Raw genomic sequence first — 15,778 nt, forward strand, 5'->3', positions numbered from 1 at the left:
TAGGGATTTTAACTGACCATAAAGATTTATACATATTGCGTACCTAGTTTTTCCTTTTTGTTGTTTGTTTGTTTGCTTTCTTAGACAGGCTCTTGTTCTGTCACCCAGGCTGGAGTGCAGTGGTACAATCTTAGCTCACTATAACCACAACCTCCTTAGCTTGAGTGATCCTCGCACCTCAGTCTCCCGAGTAGCTGGACTACAGGTGTGAGCCAGCATGCCTGACTAATTTTTAAAAAAAAATGTTTTGTAGGCCGGGCGCGGTGGCTCAAGCCTGTAATCCCAGCACTTTGGGAGGCCGAGGCGGGTGGATCACAAGGTCAAGAGATCGAGACCATCCTGGTCAACATGGTGAAACCCCGTCTCTACTAACACAAAAAATTAGCTGGGCATGGTGGCGCATGCCTGTAATCCCAGCTACTCAGGAGGCTGAGGCAGGAGAATTGCCTGAACCCAGGAGGCGGAGGTTGCGGTGAGCCGAGATCGCGCCATTGCACTCCGGCCTGGGTAACGAGCGAAACTCCGTCTCAAAAAAAAAAAAAAAAAAATGTTTTGTAGAGATAGAGTCTTGCTACGTTGCCTAGGCTGGTCTTGAAATAAATCAGAAAAACCATCAATCAGCCCCCACAAAAGTTCCACCAAAATTTGATACAATACCATCTCAAGGGACCCCCTGCCTCAGCCTCCAAAAGTGCTAGGATTACAGGCATAAGTCACTGTGCCTGGCCCGTGCCAACATCTTGATGTAAAAATAATACACATTCTACCTCCCTTCTTCTCCATCCCCTTCCCCCAACAAATCCCCAGCAATCCATTTGGGCACAGTATTTGGCTGCATTTAAGAAAGGTGTGTGTTCATCTCGCAAGAATGGTTGATCCTAGAGTTCTCTGCATTGGATCCACTAAAAACTGCAGTATTCTGTTTAGCTCTGACACTGACATAGACAAATCTGGTGCACTATAGTCAGAGTGACAGGGCTGCTCAGAGGACTGGAAGCCATGTCACCAGAAGAGTGAATGGGGAGCTGTGGGTATACTCTGAAGAAAGAAACGCCCAAAGGTTCATGTGTCCACATATTTGAAGAAGTATGTAGAGTGCAATGATTAAGAGCATGGACTCTGGTGTCAGATTGCCTAGGGTCAGGCCTTTGACAGGAGTTAGTGGAGACAGGCACCAGGCTCGGACACTCTTGGTGAAGACTTCTTCAAAATCTCTAAAGAAAAGGACTGTGCCATGTCACCCTCCTCTTGTGTGTTTACCAAGCCTGACACATCATAGGTATGTAATAAATGCCTTAGCTTCCTTTATAAAAACATAATAAACAAAGAACCGAGGTTTCAGAAGCAAATTACAAAGGAGGCAGATACACACACTGGGTAAGCACCTGGTAGCAACCGCAAGGCAAATAATAGCAGCTCATCATTGTCTTGCCCACAGCTGGCTATGGTGGTCATGAAAATGATCTGGTGCATTGGAATCACAGTTGCCTCCTGGTGACTGAATGAGGAGGCAGCTGAAGTGAGAGTGAATTGCCTTTTTTTTAAAAGAGGAAATTTGCATTTTAGATATTGTTAGTTCTAATGGGTCCAAGTCAGCTTAGAAGTAGAGTCAGTTCTCAGTATTCACCTTTCATTCTTTCTAATCTTGGCTCTCCTTTGTTGTTTTGTTCATAAACTTTGACAAAAACATCCCCCACCCCAGTCCGATGTCATGGTATCCTGCTGTTTTGTCCCCAGTGAAAATATCTGCTATTGAAGCTTAATTAAAAAATACAGTTGTTTTTACTTCACTGCTATCAGAGGAATCTATTACAGTGTTTGTTTTCTCTTCATGTGAGATAATTTAGGGAAATGCTAGCTCCCCACTCCACAGAAGGTCACTAACTAAAATAAGATGGTTCAATTGATAAGCATTCTTTAAGGAATGTGGAGTATTCCCAAGATCCTATCCTTGCAGGGCTCTGGGCTTTGGAATGAAATCAAAGTCTTGTTAAAACCTCTGCATCTAAATGTAGCCATTCGGAAAATAGCCATGAAAATTCTCTTTTTTCCTCTAAGTTGTCTGTTCTTTAAAGTATTGTGAAATGTAGAATCATGCTAAAGGTCTTACCTACTTAGCTCAAATTATAAAATGTATACAATATCAAAATGGATTACGGTTTAAGCCTAATAGTTATCTCTTGATTATATCATCTCATGTATATATTTCACAGATATAATATGTATTATATATACCTATATATTCACATGGTTAGGTAATACCATGTAGGAATTAATTATGTGTTGAATATTTTATCATACAAAATGCAGGAAAGTATTTATATATTTCCTTGGGAACCCAGTAGGATTTTTCTGTTTTGGTGTGTTCTCTCTGTTTCTTGACTCAATAAAGGCACTGACCCCAAGGAAAACTAACAAGCCAGGTTCCCAAAACAAAACTCTAAAGATTGAGAAACCAGAGGGAGGGCACACCGAGATGTTTCAACATGGAGGTAGGGAGATAATCAAGAAGAAGTCTTTGAACCAAGTTAGTTCAACAAGATTCTACCTCTGAACAGAATTTACCTTGGAAGAAAATGATAGGTTTGACTTAATGCTGTCTGTAGTGAATGATCACAGGGACAGGTCTAAACGGTTTATTAAGTAAGAAAGATTGAACATTTGAAAATACATGAAATACATGAAACATCTGAAAATACTTGAAATACGTGAAATTTTCCCATGACCATTTAATTCCACTTATGTAATATATCTGTCCATATATTCCCTCAGTTAAATAATTTAAAGGGAGTAAATTACCTTTATATTATGTGCCTAAAACATTTTGGTCAAGCTAACCTCTGCAGCCTCCACTTTCTCCTTCCCTACTGTTTCTCCATGAACCAGCAACACTCATTCTTAATCTTCTCCGAGGTCCCTGAGACTATCCTTCTGCTTCAGGGACTATCCTTCCTGTTCTTTCTGCCTGGTTCATTCAGCCTCTTCAGGTTGGCCCGGCTTGTCCTCATCCTTCAGTCTAAGCCTAGACATTGTTTCCAAAAAAACGCCTTTTTAGCCAGGTTTGGTGGCTCATGCCTGTAATCCCAGCACTTTGGGAGGCCGAGGTAGGAGGATCACTTGAGCCCAGGAGTTGGAGACTGGTCTGGACAACACAAGGAGATTCTGTCTTTACAAAAAAAAAAAAAAAAAAAAAAAAAGGCCTTCCCCACACCATCCACCATCTCCCTGTCCCACCATGGATCTAGATAAGAATCCTTGTTTATAAATTTTCACAGCTTGATCGTTATCTTGTATGGCACTTAACACAATTGGAATGATTCAGTTCCTTGTGCAATGATTTGTTTATTGTCTGTCTCCTCTATTAGACTGTAAACACCATTAAGGCAGAAGCAGCGCTGATGCTTCCTAAGAGGGTGCCTGGCACACAGTAGATGCACCGTGAATACTTTTGGAATGAATGACTAGAATAGACCCACTGAGAATCTCAAGCTACTTGAACTTCATTTCCATCCACTTGGGGAGTGCCTGACTGGCCTGAAATTTATTTAAGGAAGTATTTGAACCTGTGGCCCTCTTCTCTCTGTCCTCTTCCACACCCCCTTCCCCCAACACATACCCCCACTAGGGAGTCTGTGCAAACTGTCAATGAAAATACCCCTTTACCATGGAGTCTTGTTACATATTCTGGAATTTTATAGATAATAGGTACTTGTAGTTTTCCCCTAGTGGTTTCTAGAAAGGAGAATTGTTCTTAATGAAACTTTAATGCTCCTGCCATTCCCATTACCGGGTGATTGGTAAGACTAATGATGGAGTAAGAGAGAATCAGAAAATTAAATGGTCATAAATTAAGTTCTACCATGCTCTAATTCTATTGAGATTCTTCTTTTCAAAATATAAACAGCTCTGTCTAAGTTCTCCCCTTGAACCCAAAGGTGCATTTTTCATTCAGCTCTGTGCACACCTTAGGGGAGAATGTAGCTCTCCATCATGAAACTAACACATTTCCCCATTTCTTATGATCAACTGAAGTGAGTCTGGCACCACCTTCAGACATTCTACAGAATTTACCTTGGAAGAAAATAAATAGGTTTGACTTAATGCTGTCTGTAGTGAATGACCACAGGGACAGGTCTAAATGGTTTATTAAATAAGAAAGATTGAACATTTGAAAAATTATTCTCTCTTAAAATATTTCTAACCCACACATGTAATTTATATCATGGCAAAATTCAACACAAAAGGTCTATTGTTTTTGGCAAAATAACCTGCAAACATTCTTAATTAGGATGCAAACTGAAAGTACTGTTTAATGCTGTTGACAGCCATTAGCTTTAGACAGCTGTTTCCACTATTATTTTATTTATGGAAACATATGAAAAGAAGTAAATATGGAACTAGAAGACAAAATTATTCATGACATGTAATATTTTAATCTTATGATTTTTATTTGTATGTCAACATCGTAAATAATATGCTCTGAACATCCCCAAGTTGGAATGGTAATAAAAGAAACTGTTTTTGCAACGAGAGCTTATTCCCATGGATATTTGAAAAAGATGTCAGCATTTAAGTTAATCAATATCTGTTACTAGTGGGCTTTACTTTGAGAATTGATGGCCTCTTTCTGGGAGAGAGGATAATTCTTTACACTGACTCCCCATTCCATTTACTTCAAGATGTAAGTGAATGCCTCCATTAAGTGAATTCCATGGTTAGTCAATATCCAAAGCAGTCTTTCCTCTGTTGTAGTCACTTATTCACCATTCAATAGGAACAGCTATCTCCTAAAAATAAATCTGAGAGAACATAACACAGGGCATCATTTTCAAACTGGTTCTTCCAGGGCTGTGTCTTATAATTCCATGTTTCTATGCATTACGGACTGAGGATAAGAAAGGGAGGACCAGGTTACAGGTCTGAACAACGCAGAAGGAGAATCTGGTTATATTATCTGGACATTTCAGCCACTTCATTTATTTAAAGTTAAATAACCACTTTTTAAGAGATAATTAATGTGTGACAAAATACAAGGTAAGGCTGGGCGCGGTGGCTCATGCCTACAATTCCAGCACTTTGGGAGGCCAAGGCGGGTGGATCACGAGTTCAGGAGTTTGAGACCAGCCTAACCAACATGGTAAAACCCTGTCTCTACTAAAAACACAAAAATTAGCTGGGTGTGGTGGCATGCACCTGTAATCCCAGCTACTCAGGAGGCTGAGGCAGGAGAATCGCTTGAACTGGGGAGGCAGAGGTTGCAGTGAGCCAAGATCATAACACTGTACTCCAGCCTAGGCAACAGAGCAAGATAACATCTCAAAAAACAAAACACACACACACACACACACACACACAACAAAACAAAAACAACAAGGTAAAATGTAGAGTGAAAGCATTACATGATATGGTCAAAAGAGCTCTGGCCTGTGGCTCTTTCCCCACCCCTTTTGTAGGAACTCAGGTGAATTACTTCAGTAACTCATCTCTGGGCCTTACCTTCCTGTTAGGTTTCCTTATCTGAAAATGACAGTTATTATGACAAGAATCAGGCAAAATCATGGTGTCTATAAAAATGGTTTTAATAGCATAAAGTGGCACAGAAAGTCAGGATATTTTTCTGCGATAACTTAAAAAATATATGTACCACAAATCACTAATCTGAAGTGTTAAAAAGTCAAGAACTTCAGAAACGGATAGCTGACCTGAGTTACCTGGGTTTACTGTTTTAAGTTCCTATTTTATCTCTGCAAACATAGCCTTAGAATTAAGTAAAATGTGAAAATGTAAACTAGGTAGTCTATTTTATGAGGTTCTGCTACATTTTTCAGTGATTTACTTCCTATTATAAAGTTAATGCATACAAAATGTAAAAGCTCTCAACAGCTTACAATGATATTAATATAAAGAATAAGTACTTTCCCTCCACCACTGCTTGCTTTCTCCCACTCGATCTCTCTGTCTCTGTCTCCCTGTGTCTCTCTCTCTCTCACACACACACACACACACACACACTCTCTCTTCCCCACTTCCACTCCCCAAAAAACATTATGAAGTTTCTTGTAAAACCAAGTACTTTGAAGATGAAAAACACTATAAGACATTTATGGATTTTTTTAAATTAAAGAAAAATCTAGAATTATCCCATGCCAGTCAGAGTTTGTGAAATCTCAGATTTCCTTGGAACTACAGAATGACCAATTGCTGGGTAAGGGAATTGAAACAATAACCCTGTAAACAAACTGTCCAAAGTGAATGGCCAGAGACAGCCTACAGCAAAGACGGAATAAGGCCTTCACGAAACACCACCTCCTCATCATGGTTTATAACAACTTGATGACGTTCTTCAACATGTTTTAATGATTATCATACCTTTCCCTTCACAAAGGATTGATTTATTATGGTTTAAATTTAAAGAATACTGGTTTCCCAGTTTTGAATCAGGCTTAGATTACAGAACACTAAAATCAATGGTCCTAGGCGAAAAAAAAAAAAAAAAAAAACCCCACCAGTGTTCATTTAAGTGCACAAGGAATAGTTCTGGAAAAAAATTCCTCCTGCAATTCTGCATACTAATAAGCTCCACCACCGACTCGCCACCTCTATTCCTTCCCTCATCACGTCATCGGCACCACCCCACTTCACACTTTTATGCCACCTTAACATTCACAAATTACTTCCCATATTATTTGTTTTAATCCCCAAAACAATCTTGTCAGATAGAAAGAAAAACACTATTTTTCACTTTACAGATTCAAAAACCTGAAGCTCAGAGCAGTGAAGTGACTGGCTCAAGGTCATTCCACCAGTAAGGACAGGACTTCACTTCTCATTGAGGTAGGCTGATGACTTCTAAACATCTATCTCCAGCTCAGCTTTTCCCTCACAAGCCACAGGTCCCATATCCAACCAACGGACAACGTCGGAACTTCGCAGTCCCAAATGCAGTTAGACTCAGAGTTTCCAGGTGGAGGCCATAATAGTCCTCCATAAGCCCATTCCTTTCAGTGGTTTTCTTTCCTAGTGAATGGTGCCACAATTCTTTTAGTTTCTTAAGCCAAAAACCTAGGCATCCTCCCGAACCCCCCACTTTTCTCAACATGTATGCATGGTCCATCACCATATCCTGCAGATTCTGCCTTTGGAATACTTCTCAAATCGGCCCACTTCTCCCTGTCTCCACCATGGACGCTATAGTCCAAGACCCCAACACCTTGTATTGCAATCATTTCCATGTATATATTCTGCCTTTCCCCTCCCATCCCCACTCCATCCTTTCTCCACACTGCAGCCAGAGTCATCAGGCTATCCCTCTGCTTAAAATCATTTGTCGGCTTCTAGTGCTCTTTAGATGAAGATAAGAATCCTTAGTGTGGCCTACAGGGGCCAGGATGATGTGATCCCCTTGTGTCTCTCTAGCCACATTCCTGCCTTCACCTTTTTGCTTTCATCACTTGGGTTATTTTTCATTTTATCCAAGGTACCCAGCACTCTCCATCCTAGAGCCTCTGCGCCAGATGTTCCATATGTCTGGAAGGCTTTTGCCCATTTGCTGTCACCTGCTAATTTCTAACTCATTCTTCAGCTCAAATGTCACTTCCTCAAGGAAGCCTTCCCTGACTATCAGGTTTATACTGGGGGAATTTCTCCTTTATCACTCCTAAATGTGAGTTTGTTTGTTTACTTATTTTTGTCTGTTATCTCCATTGCCTCGCACGCGCTGGGACAGCTTCTTATTATTGCATTTCCTGGTGCTTGGCACAGGGCTTGGCACATGTTAGACACTCAATAAATATTAGTTCAATGATGACTGAAAGCCAGAAGTCACACTCAGACCTGTTGACCCACATTTTATGCATAGCATTCCTCCCAGCCCCCAACCTAGGGGGTCCCAGCACCCTGACAATTAAATCAGGGTCCTGATTAATAAATGAATCACTTATTTACTAGTATAATCTAGTATATATTTACTAGTACATACTATTATATTTACTAGTATAATCTAGACTTGGGAAGTGCTATTTAATAGAGAATTCATTTGACAACGGCATCAGTTCTTTTAGCTTGGAAGATAAAGCTTGGAAATGAAATTCTGAGCCACATGGCACATTTTCACACTGTCAAAGGAGGTTTGTGATTTAAAATTGTTAATAGTCAAATATATAGAAAGCAATGCATTAGCATTCTTCATTGGTACAACACTAATGTATAGAGAGGATTACAGTGGAATTTATTCGTTTCACTTTTTAAAATAATGACATTCAGGCATGGCGGCTCATGCCCATAATCTCAGCACTTTGGAAGGCTGTGGTGGGAGGGTCACTGAAGCACAGGAGTTTGAGACCAGCCTTAACAACAAAGTGAGATCTCCATTTCTACAGAAAAATAAAAAAATTAGCTGATTATGGTGGCGCCTGTCCATAGTCCCAACTACTCAGGAGGCTGAGGTAGGAGGATCATTTGAGCCCAGGAGGAGGAGGAGGCTGTAGTGAGATGCTGTTTAAAAAAAACTAGGTAAATAATGAAAATATAATAAAATAATGACAAATCATATTTCAGTAGACTCCCTATTGTAGCTTACTTTGAATGGGAGTGAGGAAATGAGGTATTCTAGTCACAAGTTCTCAGCTTGGTAAAACTTATAACAACATAAAAAATTAATTTTAAAACTATGATGGGGAGAGAGATCCAAGATGGCTGATGATTAGCAGCTCGGGCACGTACCTCCCAGTGAAAGCGCAAAGAACGAGAGGACGCCACACTTTCAGACGAATATTAGTTGCTCGCGGACCAGGAGATTCCCAGTGGAGGAGCTCCATGGGTCGCCAGGGCGACTCTTGTGGCCGGCGTGGCGGTTTTGCTGGTGCCTTAGCACGCCAGTTCTTGGTGCAGAGTCCGGAGATTCCGGGCAGAAAAGCACCATCAATCTTAACACCGCTGTTTTGGCCGGCTCAGTGGATTGCTCAGATTTCGGCGCAGGGAATCAACAAGTTGGACGTCAGAGACCCAGTTAGAAAGTCGGTAATTATAAAGACGACAGACGGACAAATATATAATGAAGGGAAGAAACCAGCGTAAAAAGGTAGAGAATACTCAAAATCAGAATGCCTCTCCCTCTACAGGGGATTGCAATTCCTCATCAGTAACGGAACAAGGCTTAATAGATTACACGTGTGTTCCAATAACAGAAGCAGGTTTCAAAACGTGGGTGATAAGAAACTTCTGTGAATTAAAAGAACTTGTTCTAACCCAATGCAAAGAAACTAAGAACCTTGAAAAAAGGTTTGACGAAATGTTAACGAGAATGGACAATTTAGAGAAGAATATAAGTGAATTGATGGAGCTGAAAAACACAACACGAGAACTTGGCGAAGCATGCACAAGTTTAAACAGTCGAATTGATCAAGCAGAAGGAAGGATATCAGAAGTCGAGGACCAGCTCAGTGAAATGAAACGAGAAGACAAGAATGCAGAAAAAAGGATGAAAAGGAATGAGCAAAGTCTCCAAGAAATATGGGACTATGTGAAAAGACCTAATTTACGTTTGATAGGTGTACCTGAATGTGATGAAGAGAATGAATCCAAGTTGGAAAATACTCTTCAGGATATCATTCAGGAAAATTTCCCCAACCTGGCAAGGCAGGGTAATATTCAACTCCAGGTAATACAGAGAACACCACAAAGACATTCTTCAAGAAGACCAACCCCAAGGCACATAATCGCCAGATTTATTAGGGTTGAAATGAAGGAGAAAATACTAAGGGCAGCCAGAGAGAAAGGTCAGGTTACCCATAAAGGGAAACCTATCAGACTTACAGCAGATCTCTCAGCAGAAACCCTACAAGCCAGAAAAGAGTGGGGACCAATATTTAACATCCTTAAAGAAAAGAACTTTCAACCCAGAATTTCCTATCCAGCCAAACTAAGCTTTATGAGTGAAGGAAAAATTAAATCTTTTGCGAACAAACAAGTACTTAGAGAGTTCACCACCACCAGGCCTGCTTTACAAGAGCTTCTGAAAGAAGCACTATACATATAAAGGAACAACCAATATCAGCCTTTCCAAAAATACATCAAAAAGCAAAGAACTTCAACACAATAAAAAATTTACATCAACTAATGGACAAAACAGCCAGCTAGCATCAAACGCCGGTATTAAACTTATATATATTTTAATTGGATAAAAAGCCAAAACCCATCGGTGTGCTGCATCCGGGCCCATCTTACATGCAACAATACACAAAGACTCAGAGAGAAGGAGGAAGATTTACCAATCAAACAGAGAGTAAAAATAAACTAATAAACAAAAAGCAGGAGATGCAATTCTCGCCTCTGATAAAGTAGACTTTAAAGCAACAAAGATCAAAAGAGGCGAGGAATGACATTACATAATGGCAAAAGGATCAATGCAAGAAGAGCTAACGATTCTATAGATCAACGAGATAGAAAATTAACAAGGATATTCAGAACTTGAACTCAGACCCGGAACAAGTAAACTTAATAAACATTTATAGAACTCTCCACTTCAAATACACAAAACATACATTACCACCTCACACCTATTCCAAAGGTGACTATATAATTGGAAGTAAATCACTCCTCAGTAATCGCATAGCATTTCATAGGTTTAAATTAAATATTGGTTGGCTGTTTGTTTGTTATCTTCTTCCCTTATTCCTTCCTGACTACATCATTAAGTATAATTATCAGTATAAAAGAGGTTTTCAATACCCATTACTAAATTGCATTCTAGCCTGGGCAAGAAAGCAATACTCCCATTCTCTCTCCCTCTCTCTTTTCCTTCTCCCTCCTCCCCATTCTCTTTCTCTCTTTCTCTTCCTTTTTCCTCCTTCCTATTCTCTCTCTCTCTTTCTCTTAAAAAAAAAAAAAACTATGATGAACAAAGTATATCTTTTATTTAAAGATTTAGAAGATAGTTTTCAGGGTCCTGGTTAATAAATGAATCACTTATTTACTAGTTATAATCTAGATGTGGGAAGTGCTATCTAATAGATAATTCATTTGGCAAAGTGCTGGTTGACATTTTACTGAATATCATTAGAAAAAATTAGACAGACACATGCCAATTTTTTTTTTTTTTTGGAAATAAGATCTTGCCCTGTCATCTAGGGTGGAGTGCAGTACCATGGGAATGGTTCACTGCAATCTTGCCCTTCCAGGCTCAAGCAATCTTTCCACCTCAGCCTTGCAAGCAGCTAGGACCACAGGGACTTGCCACAGTGCCTGCCTAATTTTTAAAATTTTGTAGAGACAGGATCAGTTGCTATGTTTCCCAGGCTGGTCTTGAACTCTTAGCCTCAAGCAATCCTCTTGCCTTAGCCTGCAGAGTAGTTGGGACTACAGGTGTGCACAATCATATCCTGGCTAACGTTACTTTTTTTTTTTTGTAGATATAGGGTCTCACTATGTTCCCCAGGCTTGTCTCAAACTATTGGCTTCAAGCAGTCCTCCTGTCTCAGCCTCCCAAAGTGCTGGGATTTCCCAGCTTAGGTTTTTGTTTGTTTAAACCATTCAGAACATTTAATAACTTAAGTATATTAATTGTAGAATAAAATTTGTACTTGTGGATTTTTTTTTTTAGCATTCAGTAACATATGATCATATATACATCTGATTAATGTTTCTTTCTCTCTTTTTTGAGATGGAGTCTCGCTCTGTTGCCCAGGCTGGAGTGTAATGGTTCAATGTCAGCTCACTGCAACCTCCGCCTCCCAAGTTCAAGCAGTTCTCTTGCCTCTGCCTCCCGAGTAGCTGAGATCACAGATATGTGACACGACACCAGCTAATTTTTGTATTTTTAGTAGAGTAGTTGTCTTACAGTCTGAAAAACAGAGTTGGTTTCCTGGGTGTGTCACTAGTACTGTTGCGTGGGGCCTGAATTTAGAAGAGATGAGCCCTACACTTGATTTAATGCTGTACTGTCACTATCTTGAAATTCTTAATAATTTTTGAACAAACGGCTCTACATTTTCATTCTGCTCTGGGCCTTACAAATTACTTAGTGGGTTCCTGCTAAAAAAAAAAAAAAAAAAAAAAACCTCAATGTATTGAGAGCTCCTTCATGTCATCCAGGATCAAAGTGTTTATTGCACTCAATTTCTATATTGACAAGAGAAGACCTCTGAGGGTCCCTGGAGGTAGAATTGTCAGTCACTACAGGGGTTTATATACACTGTGGCCAATCAGAGATTTCAGACCAAAAAAACATAAGCTTCTACTCAATAAATGAGATTTGCAAATACAGTGAAACCTGGTTAACAACTTTGGTTAGTGAAGTGAAGCAATGCCAACAGATGGTTAATGTGGAACACATGGTGTGAATTCAGCTGTTATTTGAGAAAAGTCCTCGCCTTATCTAGAATATGTGGGATAGCTGGGCAAAGACAGGTACAACCAACTTTGCTGAAAAGTCTGGTTAGCCATACTAGAAATAGTTTTATGATTTTAAAAAAAGTCCTTCGATACTTTTCTACTAAGAAAAATGAAGAACTGGACCCCTAAGGGAAACTACCTGCTCATGAAAAATGTTACCCCAACTGGTACATCCAGGATTGCAATTTTAATTGTAAGCAAGCAATCTGATATAGGGAAAAATTCTGTGATACTATGTCTTAAAAGCACATCCTGTGTTACTCTTATATTGTAGAAGCTGAAAAAGGCTGTTGGCATCTGTAAATTGCCATTAAGAAGTTATTATGATTATTATTTAGAAATAGGGTCTTACTTGCCCGGGCGCAGTGGTTCACGCCTGTAATTCCAGCACTTTGGGAGGCCAAGGCAGGCTGGTTGCCTGAGGTCAGGCAGGAATTTGAGACCAGCCTGGCCAACATGGTGAAACCCCATCTCTACTAAAAATACAAAAAAAAATAATAATAATAATAATTAGCTGGGCGTGGTAGTGGGTGCCTGTAATCGCAGCGACTCAGGAGGCTGAGGCAGGAGAATTGCTTGAACCTGAGAGGCGGAGGTTGCAGTGAGCGGAGATCTTGCCATTGCACTCCAGCCTGGGTGACAAGAGTGAAACTCCATCTCCAATAAAAAAAGAAAAAGAAGAAAGAAAGAGAAAAAAAGAAGAAAGAAATAGGGTCTCACTCTGTTGCCAGGCTGGAGTGCAGTGATGCAATCACAGTTAATTGTAGCCTCAAACTCCTGGGCTCAAGTGCTCCTCCCACCTCAGCCTCCTGAGAGTAGCTTGACTGTAAGTGCACACCACCACTCCAGGCTAATTTTTTAATTTTTTGCAGAGAGAGGTCCTATTGTGTTGCCCCAGTTGCCTTTGCCTTTCAAAATGCTGGGATTACAGGCATGAGCCACCCCACCCAGCCTATAAAGTATCATTTCAAAATAATAGTATTGAAGATGATGATAATAATTATCATCATTATTTTGCATCAAAAGCAAATAATCTTAGAAGAATTGTTTGACTACCTACCCTAATTAACCTAGATTAAAAATTAATATCCAGGTGAAATTTAAATTTTAGGCTGACAATTTTTCCTTGTGAGTTCAAAACTTATTTAAAATATAAAACTTTCAACTTTCTTGAGGAAGTCATGCTTCTGAGATAAAAATTAAGTAATAATGAGATCTAATTAAACTTAAGAGCTTCTGCACAGCAAAAGAAACTATCATTAGAGTGAACTGACAACCAACAGAATGGAAAAAAATTTTTGCAACCTACCCATCAGACAAACAGCTAATATCCAACATCTACAAAGAACTTAAACAAATTTACAAGAAAAAAACAACCCCATCAAAAGTGGGTGAAGCATATGAACAGATACTTTTCAAAAGAAGACATTTATGCAGCCAACAAACATATGAAAAAAAGCTCAACATCACTGGTCATTAGAGAAATGCAAATCAAAACCACATTGAGATACTATCTCATGCCAGTTACAATGGCAATCATTAAAAAATCTGTAGACAGCAGATGCTGGAGAGGATGTGGAGAAATAGGAACCCGTTTACACTGTTGGTGGGAGTGTAAATAAGTTTGACCATTGTGGAAGGCAGTGTGGCGATTCCTCAAGGATCTAGAAATAGAAATACCATTTGACCCAGCAATCCCATTACTGGGTATATACCCAAAGGATTATAAATCATTCTACTATAAAGACACATGCACAAGTATATTTATTGCAGCACTATTCACAATAGCAAAGACCCGGAACCAACCCAAATGCCCATCAGTGATAGACTGGTTAAAGAAAATGTGGCACATATATACCATGGAATACTATTCATCCATAAAAAAGGATGAGTTCATCTCCTTTGCAGGGACATGGATGAATCTGACAACCATCATTCTCAGCAAACTGACACAAGCACAGAAAACCAAACACTGCTTGTTCTCACTCATGAGCGGTATTGAACAATGAGAACACATGGACACAGGGAGGGGAACATCACACACCGGGGCCTGTTTGGGGTGAGGGAGCTAGGGGAAGGATATTAGGGGTGGGGGGATTGGGGAGGGAAAACATTAGGGGAAATACCTAATGTAGATGACAGGGGGATGGATGCAGCGAACCACCATGGCATGTGTGTACCTATGTAACAATCCTGCACCATCTGCACAGGTACCTCAGAACTTAAAATATAATAATAAAAAAAGAAAAAAATCTTAGTTACACTAGAGTATCCTAAAGACATTCACATTCAAAATAAATTAAGTAATAATATAGTTTCTAGAAATTCTTATTAGTAATAAAGGGAAAGCCCTCAGGGGTAATAATAGCTTCTTCAAGAAGAGCAATTTTGGTGTCAGACTCTGGTTCAGTCCTTGGCTTTATTATTTACTATGTGATCCTGGGCAATTTCCTTGATCTTTCTAAGCCTCCCTTTCTGGATTTGAAACAGGGATAACAGCACTCAATGCAGATATGAGGATCAAATTAGATAATGGATGTAGGTGTCCAGCACAGAGAGCATGACAGGATAAACATTCTACAAATGGACTATCATCACTGATAGGATTTTTCCTTCAGGACTTTAAGTTATTAATTAGTTACCTTATTGACAGGAATCATGTTTTTGACATTGTAGTAGAAGCCAAAATAGACCATGTTGAAAACTCCATGTCGTCCCAAAGTTGCAGTTAATCCTTTGTTGAGACCCTGGAGTCCCCAGCCTTCCTTCTTAATGATTTGTCTTGCATAACCCATAGTAGATGGTTGCTGCAGAAGAGAGAAGCAAAGCCAGAATGATGCAAAGCCAGAATGATCATCTTTGGCACTCTGGAACACAGTAAATTACCATATTAACTTCCCCTCAAGCCAGAATTGTTAGGGACTTCCCCCCCCAGATATGAATAATCATGCTTAGATCTGTGCTTTTTAAAATCAGCAAACTCAAGAAGCAAACAAAATTGCATGCATAAAAACAGGCTTTATAGAAAAGATTGTTGGCAAAGAACAAACAATATTGGTAGGATTAGTGAAACTGATGTTATATAATAACTATCATCACTTTCAACATGTAAGTAATTATATCCAGTTCTGGATTATCCCACACTAATGAAGGAGATTAAGCATATAGATAATTTGGTAATCCATAACTGCACATTATCCAAAAGGAATTTATATTTGGCTCCTGAATTCAGTGTATTTACCTTTCTAATTATGGTTTTCTAAAGCTAATGTTACAAATAGTTTTGATTCCATTGCCTCAGTGATTTAAGATGGTACTATGTTAGAAATCAGCAATATGTAATCCCAGCACTTTGGGAGGCTGAGGCGGGTGGATCATGAGGTCAAGA

At 39.5% G+C, this 15,778-nt stretch overlaps 1 protein-coding gene across 5 annotated transcripts in view; it reads right to left on the reverse strand.

The window, feature by feature from the left end:
- The window catches only part of SLC25A21 (solute carrier family 25 member 21), a 516,565-nt gene that overhangs the window by 17,214 nt on the left and 483,573 nt on the right, over window positions 1–15,778 (reverse strand). For all 5 annotated transcript variants that reach the window (XM_012469187.2, XM_012469203.2, XM_064365802.1 and 2 more), the window contains one exon: window positions 15,033–15,197. In XM_012469187.2, coding sequence (XP_012324610.2) covers window positions 15,033–15,197 — 165 coding nt within the window. The remainder of the gene's footprint in view (window positions 1–15,032; window positions 15,198–15,778) is intronic.

This window comes from Aotus nancymaae, unplaced genomic scaffold (assembly GCF_030222135.1).
Source record: "Aotus nancymaae isolate 86718 unplaced genomic scaffold, 86718_ANA_hifiasm-v0.15.2.pri h1tg000062l, whole genome shotgun sequence".
Taxonomy (NCBI): Eukaryota; Metazoa; Chordata; class Mammalia; order Primates; family Aotidae; genus Aotus; species Aotus nancymaae.